Raw genomic sequence first — 20,491 nt, forward strand, 5'->3', positions numbered from 1 at the left:
AGGGGAATGTAAATTGTTAGCACTAATATCTGTCTGCCCAGGTTGCATGTACCTTCGGATTCTAATGTTTATTGTGCAACAAGAAAATGATATTCACACACATGTATCTTACTTAGACTATATTGTAACACATGTAAAATGTATGGTATTGCCTGTCGTCGGGGGGAGGGAATAAGGGAGGGGGGGTAATTTGGAAAAATGAATACAAGGGATAATATTATAAAATATATATATATATATAATAAAAAAAAATTTAAAAAAAAAAAAAAAAAAAAAAAAAAAAAAAAGAAAAGACAAATTATTCCTAAATTTGATTCTCTACACAGTCTTCAGAAGCACTCTGTATTTACCAAAGAGAACATACTGGACAAGAAAATCACATTTCTACACTTTTCTAAATGTGTTCTGCAAAAATTTCAACAATGTTAGTTCCTGGTTCATGAATCCAGTAGCTACATGTTATGTTTTGTAATTTTCACAAATAATTGTTATAGATTGTTCATTCTCCTTGTAACTATATCAGCATCAAAACATTTCTTGATAACATCCATAAAAGATGAAATGACTATTGGAATAAAACTGTATTTTCTTGGTGTGATTGATTTTGTACTTTATATAGCCCATTTCTGTAATCAGATTTTTCACTGAAGATATTGTGATTTTTCTTCCTGCTATTTGGAAAGAATGTAATGGTCTAAATTATTGCCTAACATCTAAGAGTTCCTCTCTTGTCAAGTTAGAAACAAAATGTTTGTTAAACTGTCTGTAACTTCAAAGTGAATCTTTATATTTCATTTTGTGGTCTGTAACTCCCCAAAACACTCAAATATAAGAAAGGCTGCATCCCTTCTGTCATGAAAATGTCATGCACTTTTCCTAGTGCTTGTCCTTGATGCCATAGGATAAAGAGAGACGGCAGAGATTCTGGCTGTGATTATACATCAGACAGTTAAAAATTATAAGCATCAGTACAATAGAGAAGATGGATCCCAAAAGCCATGTCCACAAAAGCTAATGGTTTTATTCTGATAAATAGCTTCTACCATTCTGTAGCTGTGAGGAAATGAATCTGAAAAATATTGATGGATCCTTCTGGAGGATTTCCATGAAACTGAGCTCTTTGAAATTATGGAAACTTTGTTGCCTTTCTCTGTATTCCTAGAACTTATGACAGTAACTGGCACACAGTAAATGCTTAATACATTTTTGTTAATTTGACTTGACTAGAGTGGGGGAATGAAAGTGGTGTATATAATATTTAATCATCTAGAAAATGATGGCAAATGCAACTGGTTTAGGTTAAAAGAAGCAGTGTTGATTTAGTCTATGTGAAACCTTTTAAAAACTGTGTATGTGACCCTATGTAAGGCTGCATAATTGAATGTAGGGGTCACAAAAATTTGACAATAAAGGTAAAAGTTTCTGAATGTTCTATGTCCTACAATATCAAATATTATGTCAAGATTTAATTCTTCACATAAAAAACAAGCAAGCACATATCAGTATACAAAATTACTTTCATTTTTAATAAATTATAAAATTATACGTATATAAAATAATTGTTCTAAAATAAAATTCTTTGTGATTTATTATTATTAAATTTTTTGAATACCTATTTTCACCAGTGGGAAAAGTTTAAGAAGCCCTGGTCTAAACAATGTACATATATTGTAGACATATACATATATACAAATATATATCATGAGTGTATGTGTTAGAGGAATAATTGATAATGAATCTGTGTATCATTTTCAATTATAAAAATTGTTGATGTGAATTAGCCTCAGTTCCTCCCATCCTCCAGTTTTTACATCCCTAGAAAAGAGAATGCCCAACAGCAGGTAGCAGGCTATGACTCCATGATCTAGTCTAAGAAGACCTAGTCCAGGGAAAGATTATGATATAGGTTAAATTGTTTTAAGACCTCCTAATTTCCCTATTCATTAGGATTCTAATTCTTTTATATTGCCTTTTGGCTGCTCAGAATGACAGCCAATGCCTAATATGATGGCTCAGCTGTATCTTTCTTTCCTAAACTGAAAGCTCCAGGTGCCATTTGATTTTGTTTTTCACATTTCTGAAACACAAGATGAATCAGAGTTTGGAAGCCAATCTTGGAGGTTCTGATTCACTTGGAATAATTTTATAAGGGTTTCCTTAATTTGGGCATAAAGGCATCACCATTGAGCAAATAGCTCTTCTATAGGAATGGCTAGAAGTCTTTCGGCTGACTTCAGTCTATACTTAAATGAGATTATCCAAGGCATTTTAAACCTAGTGCAGTTCTCCTGGGCCCTCGCCTTTTCAGCCCTATAACCTATAAGTTGTAGAAGCCCAGAAACAATCAGAGTGGGATGGCACCATAGAATTTATATTTATTATTTTAAATCTGTTATAGATTTCCACAAGTTTTGAATTGCTCAAATGTGACTGAGCATGAAATATGAGTTAAAGAATTTTCAGTTTTTGTCCAACTGGAATATTTATTCATCATTAAAGAGGCAATAGAGACAAGCAAATTAGCCTTCATATTATAATACCATTTGGCAGCCAAATATGCCAGAAATCATGAGACTATAGGGATATTATGATACTCATTCTATAAATCACTAATTCTAAATAAAACAAAAACACCTCCCCCAGAAAATGACAATTAAAAATAAAATTAACAACAGTAAGAATGATCAATAGTCTAGAGGGACCAGGAGAAAATCTAAAAGATTTGAATATGATGACAAAGTAAAATAACATACCAACAAATAACGAGAGTATAAATATCTGGAAAAGAAAATTTTAGATCACTGGTAATTTTTATACTTATAACTAGTAGAAATATTTTGCACAGTATATAAGTAGTAGAAATAGTATGAACTGGGGAAAAGGGAGGGTGAATATTTAATTGCTTACTATAGGAAATAGGAAAAGTTATGAACAGAATTAATAGAGGCAAGAATTTCAGGATTGCTTTACACTTCTCAGAATTTACATTTATTTAGTGTTTTTTTAAAATTTTTCTCTCATTGTAGTTTTATTCGAGGTGTGAAAAGGGCTGTGAATTTTAAAAATAATTTTTATTTACCAGATATATGCATGGGTAATTTTACAACATTGACAATTGCCAAACCTTTTGTTCTAATTTTTCCCCTCCTTCCCCTCCCCATGATGGCAGATTGACCAGTACATGTTAAATATGTTAAAGTATAAATTAAATACAATATACATATACATGTCCAAACAGTTATTTTGCTGTACAAAAAGAATCGGATTTTGAAATAATGTACAATTAGCCTGTGAAGGAAATCCAAAATGCAGGCGGACAAAATTAGAGGGATTGGGAATTCTATGTAATAGTTCATAGTAATCTCCCAGAGTTCTTTTGCTGGGTATACCTGGTTCAGTTCATTACTGCTCTATTGGAACTGATTTGGTTCATCTCAATGGCTGTGAATTTTGGAAGGCTATGTTGGCAAAGTATAAGCTCTGTGAGGTCCTATTCAGGTGGAAAAGTTATGATTGTCTTAAAATGTCTTAAAATAAGTAAAGCTAAGGTATAGAGAGACTTGCCACCAGCTTGGCTGAAGGTTGTGTATCCCTCAGAGACAATCGCAAAGGTAATACACTTTTTGAATTTGCTCTGGACTCTACCATACTATCATTCATACCACTGTCCAAAAATGAAATGATCTTCATTTGTATTTCTGTCTTCTATCCTATTCATCTTTTAGTACTCAGTAGTGCAGATGTCAATGTTATCACTTTTATGAAGCTTTCCTCAATCTTAACAGGTAGAAGTAAGCTTTTTTTCTTCAGGAATTGTATAATATTTTGTATTTATATTTTGTGTTAATCAAATTTGCATATATGTTATTTATCCCTTACAAAATCACAAATTTCTTGAGGAAATGTATGCCTTCTACCTCTGTATCATCCTTTCTACTTAGCAGAATGATCACTATGCATTCTGAACATTTATTGTATGTTTATTATTAAATTAAATTGAAGATATGCAATGACAAATAGGGACATAGATTTATAGCTTCTTCATAAAACACCTTTTCTTTGCAGAGGGGCAGATAGAATTTTAAGCATAACTTGACCAGGAAAAATGAAAGATTAAAAATTATTTGCTTAAATATCATTTAGTTCAAAATGCTTCTTTTTGAAAAATAAAGAAATTGAAGCAGCTAGATGGTGTAGTGAATCGAGCACCAGCTCTGGGATCAGGTAAAATTCAAATTCAAATTTGAATTCTAATTTGGCTTCACATACTTCATACTTCCTAGTTATGTGACCCTGGGCAAGTCATTTAACCCCAAATGTCTCCTCCCTCAAAATGAAAAAAACTAAGACTCACAGAAATCAAGAGATTTGCCCAACATTATAAAGCTTTTAAATAGCAGTATAGTGAGATTTCTTTGTTCTGATTTAAAACCTGTCATTCTTTTTAGTGATAAAATATAGATTTTTTAATAAGTTAAGATAATGTGTTTGAGAGCAAAAAAGGTACCAAATGAAACAAGGTACTGGAATATATTAGGAAGGGGACATATTTGCAAAATGTTTGATAGATAAAATTAAAACATAAGTATAATGAAAGAAACAGTGGATTGTGAGTTTTAAAAGTCATCTACAGCATTCATTAGTGAAGTAGCCTTGAATTAATAATTTAATTCTCTGAGTTTTACTTTCCTAATCTAAAAAAATTAGAATAATAAATTTTACAGGATTGTTGGAAAAATAAGATAATGGGTATACAGAGTTTCATCAACTTAATGCTCAATTTAAAAAAATGCTCAATTTTAAGCTTTATGAAGTCAGAAATCATCTCTTAACTTTATATCTCCACAGTGCCTAGAAAATTAAAACTCAGGACATAGTATATATAGTAAGTAGTTTTTAGATTGAATTAGGCAAATAAAAAACTAACAGTTCTTTAGAATTACTAAATTATTAATTCTTCTTTAATAAATTTTGTAATTGTTAATCTTAGGAACATAAGGAAAATTCCTTTTCAAATGGTCTTATCTTATTCTAAGTCATGAAGTAGTTAGGGAAGCTTGGATGTTAATACTTATTGTTTGATCTATAGACATTTGTGGGATAGGGCTTATTTTTGCCACAGTAGTTAAAGAAACAATTTTTCTGTTTTTTTGATGCTCTAAAATTACCAAAAGTCACTATCATTAAATGAATGAACATAAAAGGGAGCCTGAGTAGATATATGGGGGACTAAACCAGGCCTTCCCCACACCATACATGAAAAATTGTTTCACCACATAATGGTATCCTGGCAGATTATCAGGATGCGATCATTGCTATATTAATGATCACTTTGTTATAGAGATGACTCATAGATTAATTGCCTCTACTCCATTTATTTTGCATAGATGACTCATTCCTGAAGAGTAAGATTATAAATTGCACAGTGTAGTCTTTAAAAAGATGGAGAGAAAAGTTACTTCATACTTTGTCTGCAAGTGTCATTCTGTTAGCAGGGAGACTGGAACTAGGTAGGGTATGATTATGAAAGCATTTACACATGATTATGAAAACATTTACATATTATTAATAAAGTATTTATACATTCTTTGGGGCCAATGTTGCTCATATGGTAGAAACCTAAAATGGAAACTCTAATCTTAACAGTTTTGGGGAAGCTCAGTGAAAATATGGCTTGCAACATTATAAGGATGCCTCATGTATTATTAAAAATGATTCAGGAATCATTCCTTAATTCAGAACAACAGTAGAGAATATTATTACACTTTTTTTCATTTAAATATTTAACTCTAATTATAAAAAGAAGAAATCACAGTAGATAACTAATTAAAAACAAACAAAAAAACAAACAAACAAACAAACAAACAAACAAAAAAAAAAAACAAAGCTTTTCCATGCAGAGGGGGAAATTGAGTTCTTGTTATAAACTGTCTACAAAAAGACAATGGAGTAATAAATCATTTGCTGACATTCTTTGTTGAATGCCCTGTGGATTTGCAGGGCACTGACCTGTTAGTTCAACCTGAAAAACTTCTCTTCAGTTGAGAAGTACCTTGTACAATCTATTGATTATCTATATTCTTTGTGGTTTATTCTTTTATTTGTATATCACCTCTCCTTTAATATAGTGAACCCTTGAATTGTAACAGACATTTTGAATCTTATAATTTTCATCCATCAGAAAGCAAATAAAAAATGAAAAATCATAAAATTCCTTTTCATGTAATGCTTAAATGGTCACTACAATATTTTTTCACAGACATTTCCTATTGACATCTCTTTTACCTTTAAAATGATGGAAAGATCCCCATGAGGATGAAAGTTCTTTTGCTCTAAAAGAGCTAGAAGAAGCTTCAATTGATTTTGCAGTTTATTAAGTTTCACACTGGAAATGGGCATCATCTGACTTCATTTTATTTAAATTTTATTTAAATTTAAGAGCTTGATTTCAGGGTAAGTTGGGGTATTCAGAGGGAAAATAAGGTGCCCCTAAACAGGTGCATTGGGAAGTGAAGATGAGTAGGAGTGTAAATTGTTCCCCAGGTTCTGCATACTTCATTTTATATCAATTCATGAAGTCTTCCTAAGTTTTTCTGAAATCATTCCCTTCATCATTTCTTATAGCACAATAGTGTTCCATCACATTCATGTACTATAACTTGTTCAACCATTCCCCAATTGAGGGGCAACCCTTCCAATTTTTGCCACCATAAAAAGAATTACTTTAAGTATTTTTATCCAAGCAGTTTCCCAGTATTAGAAATGTTTTATACAGAATCTTGTTATCAAGTTTTTGACAATATTGTTCCCATTACATTTGTATGAGTCAAGTTTAGAGTAGATGATCTCTAGTGTCCCTTCCAACAATTCTCACATACTATAACAGAAACAATAGAGATTTGAATGTTTGCACAAGTAAGACCCAGAATTTTGGCTCTATTCACAGAGCTTTTAACTTTCTCAACAATATTAAGCATACCATTTTAACTTTATACATATGATCAGTACATCAGTACATCATATGTTTACACATATGATCATACACAGAGCAGCATGCTAGCTAGAATGTAAAAAAAAAAAAAAGAATCCTGCAAAGTGATAGACTTATTGATTTAAGGGGGGAAAAGAACTTTAGAGTTCATCTGGTTTATATCATATTTTTTTAAGATAAGGACATTAAAATGCTGATAGATTACATGCCTTAACCATGGTTATACAGTTAATAAAAGCTTCAGCTAAGGTTCAAATACTAGCCCTCTGATTTGATATTTGCCATTTTGAATAGTTATTACAAAGTTAAATATTTTCTCCAACTTCTAACTTGTATCCTTGAATCTAGGATGGGCCTTCAATCTAGGCCAAACTTCATCATGACTAGGAAGTATCCTATTGGTCTGTTCAATAGCAAAAATATTTCTGAAAGAAATATTTGTTTGATTTTATTACATTATTTTTAAAATATAAAAGTTATATTTTCTCCCCATTGTAACTTCCCAGCCAGAAAAAGAAAATTCTCTAACACATATTCATAGTCAAGTAAAACACATCCACTATGTCCAAAGCCATTGATGCCATTTTATATCTTCAGTTTTTTATCTCTTTGTTAGGAGACAGGTAGCAAAATGCCCAATATTTGCTTTTTGTCACAATTTCCCCCCACTTTCTTAGTTTCCTTTTAATCTAACATAATGATCTATGTGTGTACATATATGTGTGAAGTTTATTTACTTTACATTTAGAAATGTTCACAAGATGCCCTATTTTTCAGGGCATATGTATCATTGTCCTTTGGGTGCCTTACCATTGCTTATGTGTTACTCAAAGGGTAAAGGAGAAATGAAGAGTGGAAGAGAGTAGATAGCAATATATTACCATCCAAGAACCTTACACAAGAAACATGATAACATATATCACCAAGAAAAATATAGCCAGAAAAGTTGTGAGTTGGTTGTATGAAAGAGAATAATGCTGCATAAGTTCTGGATTCCACTGATAAATAAGTAATGTAAAAAAAGTGAAATGTGCCCTAAAGGATAACTGAAGGTCCCACAAAATAGATACAACACTTAAGTTTAGTTTTGGTGTTTAATAAAATAATGTTTAGTAAAAGTTTGAGTCTTACTTTGACTATTTATTAAGCATCTAATTTACATACAAATTAAAAATAAAAAAGTTACTTCCTTGTTAAAATAAACAATCAAGAAAACAGAAACAACAAAAAAAAACAAAAACTAGAAGAAGGACTGGTGTATTGAATAGTTCCCTCGTAGATTTCTCTAGGACACAGACATGACTGGAATGAGGTGAGGTTTTCTACACAAGTAGAGGAAATACTAATTGGTGAATTCATAGCTCCTTTGGAATACTGAAGTATATTAGCTTATTTTTCTTTCAAATATCTTTCATTTTAAAGGATATGCTCTGTATCTGGGAGAGTAGCCCATATTTGAATGATTATTTTTTTTTTTTGCTTGATATTTTTTAGAGTGGGCGAGAAAAAACACAGTTTGCACCACCCAGATTACTAAAATGATAAATCAGGTTCCCAATAGTGATAATCTTCAGAAGTTGTAATCATTGAAACACACACACACACACACACACACACACACACACACACACACATTCACATAATGAATCTGATTGTTTCAGACTTCCAAACAGTTTTGGGGAAGGAAGGTTTTTTCCTTTATTCAAGTGTTGACAAGAGGGTGTTGAACCACTGAATGTGACTGAGTGGATAATTATGAACATAATCTTTAAAATAATTCTAATCTTCTCAAATAATGTTTTGACAGATAATGCCTATCTTTTATTTTAAGGTAGTGATTACCATGCCATATTTGAAGTTCACGGTATTAACTCTGCATGCAATTTAGAAGACCTAGAATCCTCAAATCCGCCAAAAGCAGAGCTTTTTTTTTTTTTTTAACCTTTTTAGTGTGTCATAGAAACTTATGGTAGGCTGATGAAGGCTATGGAACATCCCTAAGGGGGAAAAAAAGCTTTTTAAAAGTCATGATTCAAGGCAATATTCCATTTCAGTGAGAGCTTAAAAAAACAGAATCTTATATTCTCTTTAATTATCAATTAATATGTAAATGGTAGTTACTGTATACTTTTAGGGAAAAGAGTTAACTTATATTATTTCATATCTTCTTACCTGAGCTATAGAAAAAGGAACTGTTTCAAGTATTCATTAATAGAGGAAGCACAGTCATAACTAGCACAGAAAGGTTCCCAGGTTATTGATATTCAGAAAAGCAAGAGTTCTTCATTCTTATACTGTTCATATTTCCAGCATTTTTCTTGTCATCATCTTACCTCCATCAGCACCGCTGTGACAGAATTGTCCCTGGGAAAGCACTCCAGAGTCTTATAATAATAGCTGTCTCTCACAGGATCTATTCTGCTATTTCCTCACCTTACCCCCAAAATCAGATTGTGTTCTATGTCACCACTTCCTAGCCTCCCAAATATTTTTGTCTGGATAGAAAAATATAATTCTTACATTGGCTAGAAGGAAAGAGAAGAGAAGAATCAAGTAAATGCAGTACCTTGCAAATTAAAAGATATTTGGAAAAAAGAAAAATAATAGTTCATGAATTATTTTAATTAATTTAATTATTAAAAGTCATTGTAATATTTATGTGGAAGATTATTATGTTATGCTTAACATGTTCTTTATTTTTGCTACTATATATTACTATATAATAGTTGTATATAGATAATCCTGCTACTTTTCATTATGAAAGAACTCAGTTAAATAATAAAAAAGTCATTATGTGAAAGATTTAATGCCACCTTTAGTCATCTCCTATACATAATGGATTTCATGATAGGAAATTAAATGATTGGTGATATTTCATCTTTAATTAATTGGGCTGTGAAATAACTACTGAACTAATGAGATGATTCTCAGTTCCATGTATGATACTGAACATGTAAAAGCATGTAAGTTATTTAATAAACACTTTATTAATTGATTAATGATTTGACTAAATATTCATATGTCTTATCTCTACTTTCCCTTCTTGTTACAGAGACCTTTGAAACTCTCATCAAGCAAGCAGAGAATTATACAAGCACTTTATTCTGCAACACTTATAGGAACATGGCTTTAGAGGCTGCTGCCTCAGTTCAGGAGCTCTTCACAGATGTAGGGCTCTTTGTGTTTGGCACTGACATCAGTCCAGATGAATTTGTTAACAGATTCTTTGACACTCTTTTTCCTCTGGTCTACAATCATCTCATTAACCCTGGTGTGACTGATATTTCCTTGGAATACTCAGAATGCATTCGAATGGCAAGGAGAGATATTAATCCCTTTGGAAATGTTCCCAAAATTGTAATGGGACAGATGGGGAGATCATTGTTACCCAGCCGAACTTTTCTTCAGGCTCTTAATTTAGGCATTGAAGTCATCAATACCACTGATCATCTGCAGTTTTCAAAAGAGTGCAGCAAAGCACTCCTGAAGATGCAATACTGTCCCCATTGTCAGGCTCTGACTTTAAGTAAGCCATGTATGGGGTACTGCCTTAATGTTGTAAGAGGCTGTTTGGCAAATGTGGCAGAAATTGACCCCCATTGGCGGGGATATATTCAATCACTGGAAGAACTTTCTGATACTATACATGGGACATATGACATTGAGCATGTACTTCTGAACTTCCACTTACTTGTTAATGATGCTGTTATGCAGGCTCACATCAATGGAAAAAAATTATCTGAGCAGGTAAGAAACTGCTTCTACTCTTTTATTTTCTATGCTAATTTATTCTTCCTCTACGTTCTACTGGCTCCTCAAGAAATAACAATAACAAAACCAAAACCAAAAACAAAAACAAACAAAAAACCTACAGTAATTGAGAAACTAGACATTTAGGTCTGTCACATATTAGTTTTGAAATTATCATCTTAAACTTAAACTTTTTATTTGATTAAAGGCCTTAAATCATTAAATCCTAGTTACTGATTAAATATTATGTTTCTTTACTTTAAAAATAAAATTAAGTGGTTTTGTTATAACAGTTTTCAATTTTAAAATATACTGGAAATTGGAAATGTATTTTTTAAAGTTTTTTTGTATTTGATTCACACCATGATATTTATAATCTTTTTTCTTTCCACTGTTCACATTCAAGACTTCTTTTTTATGGACCTAAATACTTCTGTGTACATGTAAGACAGATATAAGACAGATATATGGATGAACTTCGATAGAAAAAATTAGAGTAATCATCCATGAAAAAATCATTTGTTAGTTTAGATTGTTTTAAGGAGGAGACATTTAAGTAATACACTAGTAACTTAATAGCTCACTTTATGTTGTTAAATTGATCTGAAATTAATTCCAAAAGCATTCAGTCTAAAAAAAAATAGAAAATGTATTTCTATGATGATTCTATTAAATCATCTTGGGATGTTTTATGAATTTTCAGACACATTTGTCATAATATCTTCAAAATGTTTCATTGTGTTAATACTTGTAATTCTCTTCGCCCTAAGATTATGCAAAGTCTCAAAATCTTTCATTAAAAGACTACTTGAAGACTCCTTTGATACAGAATCATAAAACTATAATGTTTACTAATTTATTTAGCTCACCTTCCCTGTTTTGTGCAAGACCATATTCTTAAACTTTCCAATAAAAGCAGCTGCCTCTTTTTTTTTGTTTAAATGTCTTGTGTCCTTTAATATGAAGATTATACTGATGTTTAGCTTAAACCTTTTTTTCAAGAAGAACCCCAAGCCTATTGTCCTTTTCTCTGTGTATTTCCAATAACTACTTAGTCATACTGACACAATGATAGAATACATCTGACATTGAATTATCACTCACTGTCTCTTAAATAATTAGATGAATCTAGTTCCCTTTACTTTTTTTTCTCCCTTATATAGACTATTTAAAATTTTCATTTTAAATCTCAATAATAGTAAAAGTGCATTTCTTTTCGTATTTTTGTGGATCTGAGAGCTCATAACTATGAATATTATCACCAATGATAATTATTTTAACCTAGATATACCTTCCCGTCCTATAAGACTCCTGTTCATGTCTTCTCACAAATGTTGTCATATTTGTACAAGTTAATACTATAAATCTATTGATATTGGGGAGATATTGTTAGAGCATATGTTTTATCTATCTCTTATCTGCATTTTTGCTGTATACTAGGTCTATTTACTCTTTTGTCATACAGCTCTATAATAAGCATTTAATACTCATTTTGCTATCCTATTCTAAATTGGTGTTTTGCCACAAGCTATTTGCTACCACTTTGTGTCTTTATTGTAATATCATCTTTGAAGAAAAAAAGTTTTTTTAAATAAAAACCTCAACATTTTTTCTTTTTTGTCTGCTGTCTTTCTAGTTTTATTCTCACGTGGTTTAGAATGTTTCTGATTAAATTTCTCACTAAAGTTTCTCTGGATTATTTTTTTTCTGTTTACTGATTTTGTTCAGTTTCCATGTGCCAGTTATGAAATTATTAATTGCATGCCATATTTCCTTATTTTTAATTTTCTCTCTCTTTAAAAAGTCAATTATTTTGATTATACACAAACAGTTAATTCAGAAAGAAGTCCCACATCAATAATTAGTGAAATTCATGTAAGTTCTGGGCATTATTATCTAAATTCCCCATCTAATAAGTCAACTATCTGGGTAATACTACCCATTTACAGGATTTTGGAGGTACCCCATGTCAGATGGGTGTATATTTCCCTAATGTTGTAAGATTCAGCATTCCTGTATATTTTCCCCATTATCAATAGCAAATGAATAATATCCCAATATCACTTAATAAACTAAAATCAATTAAATTTTAATAAGAGATGTTTTCTGAGAAGAGATAACAAAAGCAGAAGCTACAAATATTTTTCCCTAATACCTAGGACATATTTTCAGTATCTGGGGGAGAACAGATTGGAATTTAAAGTAATTTCTAGGATGCACTTGCTCCCATCATATTTCTTTCCAAATTTAGTACAGATGGTGTTATAACTTAATCAATAAAGCTCCTTTTGGTTGTCATTGGTCCATGGTGGGACCTTAGCATGTTGGCAAGCCACAAAATTTGGTGTATGGTTCCTGCATTTCAATCTATCAAAGTTGTAGAAGGTTGTAGAGAAATACATCTTTCATCTAAAAGAGTGTAAGAATAAACCCAAACAGGGATATAATAGAAGCCCATATACATGGATCACATGTTAGACTATATGAGAATAGTTCAAGACTTCTCCTTATTTATAGACTTAAAACTGCACATGAGATGTCAAACAGGAAAGACAAAAATTTTTGTTTTGAGCAGTTAGCTACTTTTGATTGTGTTCCATTTCTGGCACTGAAGCCAGTCAGAAGTCTGAGTTTGTCCACCACAGAGTTAGTAGAACTAAATCACCTACAGAATGTTTGTACATGCTCCAAAAATCTATTTGGTGATTGAATCAGCCATGCACACTATTTTATACATAAAAGAATTGCAGCTTTACTTCTACCAGTTATATCAGTTTAAATATTGCAGTCAATTGAGGCAATCAATAAAACTAACCTATTCTACTTGAATTAACAGTTACAAAAGTATATCCTGACACCTTTGTGGGGGAAATTTTTGAATCAATCAATCAGATGTATAAAGTGAGTATGAACAAGGCCTGGGAATATCCATTCAATCAAGGCATTAAAACTGGATGTGACAGGGAGTCTGTTTAAATTGGTTGAGGGATTTGGTCATGCCCTATGAGGTTTTCATAAAACCAGGATGCAAGTTCACAATCAAAGAATCCAGCATTTTGGAGCTTAGTGGTTAAAAAAAACAAAACAAAACAAAACAAAACAAAAATCCTCTAGGAAGTGAATGAAGGATTGGTTAAGAAAGGAGAAAACTCATCTTTAGTTTTGTTCTGTTCCTCAAAACCCTTTCTAAGCTTAGCCAGAGGATAAATCCATGAGCTTTAGAGGACTGGAGGATTCGGACATTCCTTTTGTCCCCTGGTAAGCAATAGAAATTGGCCATAAGCACAGCCACATACATCAAGAATTGAGAACATAGTAGACATATTGAGGAAAGAAAATTCAAGGCTCAACATTCCCCCCTACTTAAAGGGAACACTTGAGAATTCCAATAAAACAATTTTCAGTTATCCCAGTTACCAAAATTGTCCTGAGTTTGAGCCCATTTTACTTTGATCTCTACAAATACTTGTACTTCAACGTGATTGATAGTATGAGTAATCTATTGAAGAATATAGGAACGAATAGATAAAGATGTTTAAAAAACAAATGTAGAGAAGAATATCAGAAGGAAAATAATAATGTTAACTATATTAAAGTTTTTCAAGGCCCATTCTTTGGAAAAATGATTTAACTTGTTCTTTTTTGGTCACAGAGAGTAGAAATCCCAAAGGCAGTAGTAAGGCACTCTTTATCAGCTGCCATTGTCTATCCCTTCAGCATCTAAGATTACCTAGTTTAAACAACTTTTGAGGTCATGATGAACATATCTTTAGAAAGGTCTGGTACTTGGTCAGCCAGGTAGATTCATCTGGCTCCTCCTTAATTCCTCCCTCTGAGCCACCAAATTCCTTTCTGCTCCCCATTCCTGCCCAATATCCCCTGAATTCTAAAAGATTGAATTCCTCCATTTTCTGTGAACTGAACTTTTTCCTGAAAGACTATATTTACCCAAACCAAATTGTCCATTCATTTGTGACTTTGAATTTGTTTGAGCATGTGAAAGTATTTTCACATAAATAAAGTAGTATCCCTTTGTAACCTGTGATAGATATCTGATTTGATTTGTTCAGGTCAATTGAAGTATAACCAAAACTTTATTTCACTATTTTTATAATTTTTTTTTTACAATTATTACTCTCCTTAATATATTACCACTACTGGTGCTGATCAGAAATAACATTAGACATAGAAATAACATAAAGTCTGAATCCTATCTTTGTTACTATGTCATTCAAGAAAAGATACACATTTTAGCTTGTGGAATCATAAATTTAGAACTGGAATGGGTCTTTAAATCATCTATTCCATTACCTTTATTTTATAAAGGAGGAAATTGAGACCCAGGTCAAAGTCATTTAGCTATTAAGTGGAAAAGCAAAGATTTGAATTCTGTTTATCTGATTTTAAATCCAAAACTTTTTCTTGGGCAAATTTATCCAGACCTCCATTTTCTTATTGCACAGAATGAAAAAAGTAAATATTATCTCTTAATTATTTCCTCTGGATCTAATATTTTATGGTTGTACAGTGAAGAGAGGAAGAGATGAATTTGAACACCATCCCAATGTTTCTAAAATCAATCTAAGCAGCTGGCTTTGTATTTTTCCTTTTCATGAGATGAAGAATGTTCTATTCAATAGACTGCACACTCCATTTGCTAAGTCGCTCAAGGTTAAAGTTTCCTTTTTATGACTAGGTTTACAAACGTGATATTTTTTTTTTTACTTAAGCTCTTCATTCTGTAATAGTTTTTAAGAGGAAATATTCTTTGCTCCAAGGAGCCTTTCTTCTTGAGTACAGTTTGAGTAATGTAATACATAGTTTTAGGATTATCTTGAGGGAAAAAAAGTATTATAGCCAATAAATTGTACATTCTTTCTGATGAAATAATGAATGAAGGCCTTCCACCATGAGAATAAGAGTAGGAAGAAATAGTTCTGAATTCCCTGCAAATTAACTCATTAATATTTATTTCTGCCAGTCTTGAGTGATTTATAAAGTGATTATCAAGCTTTGATAAGCAGTTTACACATCAATGAATTTAGAAAACGCAAATAAATGATGAGTGTCAGCAAATAATTACTTTTTCCACGCCCTCAAAGCAATCTTTTCAGGTCTAGGACTACCAAGTATTTTCCATTATGGATGTGTGTATATGTATGTGTATACATATGCATACATATATATATATATATATATATATATATATATATATATATATATATATATATATGTGTGTGTGTGTGTGTGTGTGTGTGTGTGTGTGTGTGTGTATCTATATATATTTATGTACTTTCAAAAATTCATAGAGGATTTAGATTTAGGACTACCAAGTCTTTTTCATTGTGTGTGTATGTGTGTGTATGTACATACATACATATACATGTTTGTGTATATACATATATATGGATACACACTTTCAAAAATCCATAGAGGAATCTAGAAGGATTGAACTCTAGATAGAGAGATTTGCATATCTCTGACTAAGATGAATGAGATCTGAGGGGTACAATTCAACAAATATCCCTCCTGAAAAAATCATAAACACCTTGACTAATGTCAATTTTATTTAATTTATTTAAAATTAATCATAACTTTCATGTTGACTCTATCACTTGATTATATGATTATGTTGATATTTGGATTTGCTTTATTTCTTATTTAAGCAGAGCCTAGACCATAGGATTTAAGTCTAGAAGGGGCTTTACAGGTTCACTCTTTCTCTGCCATTTAACATAAAGATATTGAGGCCCTTGAATTGCCTAACGACACAATGGTTGTTAGGTAGAAGGATAGAAATTAAACCTAAGTCTTCTGATTCTAAACCCAGTATAATAAGTTTTGCTATAACATGACTTAGGTGCACTTAAAAAAATCTTTGTGTTTTATATATATGCAGAATCTCAATAAAAGGAGCAAGTTGTGTAAGAATTATAGGGTCAGGAGAATAATAGTCAAGAAATTCATTAGTGACAGTGAAAAATGATAGAAACTAATAAAGTCTCATATGTTAAATGATTAAGTACATGAATGCAAAAATACATAGTGATGGTGTTTGGTTCCTTGAATTCTGGTTCGTGTACTAATTATAACAGGAGGTGGACTGGCTTATTTGGGGAAACCTTGGTGGGCCAAAATTCCAGAGCTGGGTCCTGGGCTTGGAGATAGGAACAGACTAAATCTTTGCAGTCCATTGTTTCTATTGCAGCAGGAGATATAAACAGATTTAGCACTTTACCTTGACAAAAATCATAAATTTACCTGTGGATGTGAGCATAGAAAGAATTGTTCTTTGAGATTTTTTTGTGAAGTGGCAGATGAAATTGTGCATAAGAAAACCCAAAATTTGCTGTATGCTAAAATAATTTCCCTAACTTATTATATGAGTTAGGACAAATTTCTGTTTTCAAAACAAATTTTATACCACAACTGATTGTACTGCTGTTTAAATTATGCTTCCTTATATTTACTGAGCATCTATCATTTAATAATGAAAAAGTCAACAATAATAGAAACATATAACAATATTAGAAAAATAATTATTGCTTTTTCTTCATGAAATGTGTTTAAAGTACAGTGATAATTCAATACAATTTAATATGCAACCCTTTTCTGGAGAAAAAATAAATATGGACTTTGGAGAGATTGTTGAATGCTTGTATTTGGGGTTGAAAAGGGTGTATTTGAATTACAGTCTAATACTTATTGGCTATTTACCAATTTTAAACTCTCTGAGCACCAGCATTTTCATCTATAAAATTGAAATGACAATAATACTTAACTCAGGCTTAAATGATATTTTATATATATTTCTATACATATAAATATATATATATATCTACATATAAGTAATACTAATGGTTAGAATTTATATAATGCATTAAGTTTTGTAAACAATATGAGTGTATTTTATTGATTTTCACAAAAACTTTATAAGCTAAGTTCTATTATAATTCTCATTTTACAAAGGAGGAATCTGGCTCTCAGAGAGGTTAAAGGATTTGAATCGGGTCACACAGCTAGTTAGTATTTGAGGCAGTATTTGAACTAAGATCTTTCTAACTCCAGGCCTATGTCTACACTGCTGGTAGGCATGCCATATATTTATAAATCAAATTATTTATTTTCCAAATTAATATGTGATTATATAATAAAGCTCCATTTGCTTAAAAGAAGCAAAATCTAATGTGACTATTTTTTAAGGCATAATAGCTTAATCCTTTCAAGGAAGACTCATTAGCAAAGGCATAGGTATTAACAGCTTTGCTAATGCTAATGCTTTAATAGAAAAATGTTCCTCTCTGTCTCACTATGTAATGTCAAAGGTGAGACTTGAAGTCTTTTTAAGAAAGCTGAGTTTAACAGTGTTTCTCAGGAATTTATCAAAAGTTTCTTTGAGAAATTAAAAACTCTAGAAAATGTTAATAGCAGCAAGAGCACAATTTCCACTGTAAGTAGTCACAGTTAATTTGTCCCATGAACATTTTGGTGTAGATGCATACCATTTTTCTAACCTCTATTCAGTGTGTGGCATCTAAATTGCTTTGGAAATGCTGTGTAATCTAATTTATAAAACCTCCTGAAGTTGAGCATAAAAGCTGAATACCACAGATTGTTGTACCCTAATGGCACTAAAGAGACTAATATCTGATCAAATCCCCTACACACACATATCCACATGTGAAGAGCAGAGAGATGGTAGGCTAAATTATTATAAATTCCCAGGAGTCTTTAGTTCTTCCTACAGAAATTGAAATACAACACTAGAGCAATTACATGGTAAAATCAAGTCTCACACTTACCTGAATATATAATGTGAGAGTTCTTGAATGGCAGAGATTTTTGCCTAAATTATCTGGATAATTGCATCAGTTCTCTTCTTTCCATTGTATTGATGCCTATTTCAATGCATTTGGAAATTTTCTTTTTTTAAATGACTTTCAGTGATAGTTACTATATGTTTAATTCCAGCCACTTACTACCTTAATTCCATATTACTATAAGATAGTCTGACTGGTTTGACTACATTTCCTTTTTCTCAGATCAAAGTCCAAGGCTTGGGTACCTGGGGGCTGTCACATGAAAATAAGCAATATGCATGAATTATAAAATATAATCCCCCTGAAAAGTAATTGTTTATATTTTTTAAGATTAGATAGTAAAATAAATGCAAAATTTATACTTTCAGAGAAGGCTGTATTGCAAATGTGTGAATGTGAAAGATAGCTATGCAAATAAAATGGCACCATGGCAATATGATTATAGAAGAGGCTTTGAAGATAAGAAGACTTGGATTCAAGTCTTGATTCTGATATAAACTGACTCTTTGTGACCTTGGGCAAAACACTCAGTTCCTAAGTGTTCTAAACCCAAAGTGCCAAACACATAGCACCTCACGTAGCACTCTGTAGTTTAACTTGAAGCCCATTAAAATATAATTGAAGATTATTTAACAAAAAGAAAAACAATAGAATAAAACTTTACCTTTTAAATCTGTTGATATGTGATCCAGAGAGAACCTGATGTATAATGCAGTTACCTTCATTTCTATTTGAATTTGACATTATTTAAAAATGAAAACTACAGAGATGGTGCATATTTGTAGTGATAGTTTTCTCACTTAGAAGTTCCCTACAGTAGTAAAATCAGGGGTCCTGTCTCCATGTAAAAATAGTAATTCTATGGTTAATGATTGAAAACTGATCATTGAACCCTATTATAATTTTTTTATTAAATATCAAGCTGTCTTCAATTATTTATTGGGTGCAAAGTTTTATGAATTTTGTTTTCCATGATTCAGCTTCTGAGAGTTGAAAGAGTCCTGTTATATCGGTTATGTCAACATAATACTAGTAATTAACTATTGTATTTACAAATTAGATTATAGAAAAATATCCTTTAATATTCATATACGAGAGGCTGAGAATCTCTCTCATAATCATATTAACCAAGAAAAATATCTGAAAATATTTTCATGAGTTTGCTTGAAATTAATTAAATGCACTAATAACTCTAGGCTTGCCTGTACAACTTCCTTAGAGCCGTAGGGTGCATGGCTACTGAATCAAACATTTTAAGAAGCATTCATCCGCACTAACCTTTATGTGACCCTGAAAATGCTTTATTGTTATTGATGTTGATGTCTGTAGATGAGTGCCAAAAGGAAAAAAAAAAAAAAAAAAAAAAGACTTTGAGCAAAGGTTTTAAATGTGTGGCTTAAAAGACAGTTTAACTTCATTAAAGAAACAAAATCTGTTTTTATCTCTGTCTAACCTTTGTTTAACTAATTTTTCATTACTTTTGTAAGAACTCAGATTATATAATCTCATTCATTTGGAAATAGATTGAGAATTATATAATTCTCCAAATCTCATTTTCCTCCCCTTTCCTTTTTCCTTTTCCTTCTTCTTTTGTACCTACTTCTCTCCCTAATTCCCTCACTCTCTTTTTTTTTTCTCTCTCTCTCTCTCCTTCCTCATTCCCGCCTTTCCTCCTTCCCTCTCTCCCTTCCTCCCTCCCTGTCTTCCTTTCCTTCCTTTTGCCTCTTCCTCTGTCCCTTCTTCTGTCCCTCCCCTCCCTTTGTTGTTGTTGTGGATATTGAATTTGAATCCTTTAAATGAGAAGGTTCTTAAAGTGAAGTCCAATGACCTTGTATTTTTTATATATTTTGATAATTTTAATTATAGTAGGTTTCCTTTGTAATCTTATGTATTTTTCCCATAAAAAATAATAAAACTTCATCATACTTTC

At 31.6% G+C, this 20,491-nt stretch overlaps 1 protein-coding gene across 5 annotated transcripts in view; it reads left to right on the forward strand.

Moving 5' to 3' along the window:
- Positions 1–20,491, forward strand: part of GPC5 (glypican 5) — a 1,091,572-nt gene that overhangs the window by 361,108 nt on the left and 709,973 nt on the right. For all 5 annotated transcript variants that reach the window (XM_074299351.1, XM_074299350.1, XM_074299349.1 and 2 more), the window contains exon 3: positions 10,044–10,738. In XM_074299351.1, the coding sequence (XP_074155452.1) occupies positions 10,044–10,738 (695 nt within the window). The remainder of the gene's footprint in view (positions 1–10,043; positions 10,739–20,491) is intronic.

This window comes from Sminthopsis crassicaudata, chromosome 3 (assembly GCF_048593235.1).
Source record: "Sminthopsis crassicaudata isolate SCR6 chromosome 3, ASM4859323v1, whole genome shotgun sequence".
Taxonomy (NCBI): Eukaryota; Metazoa; Chordata; class Mammalia; order Dasyuromorphia; family Dasyuridae; genus Sminthopsis; species Sminthopsis crassicaudata.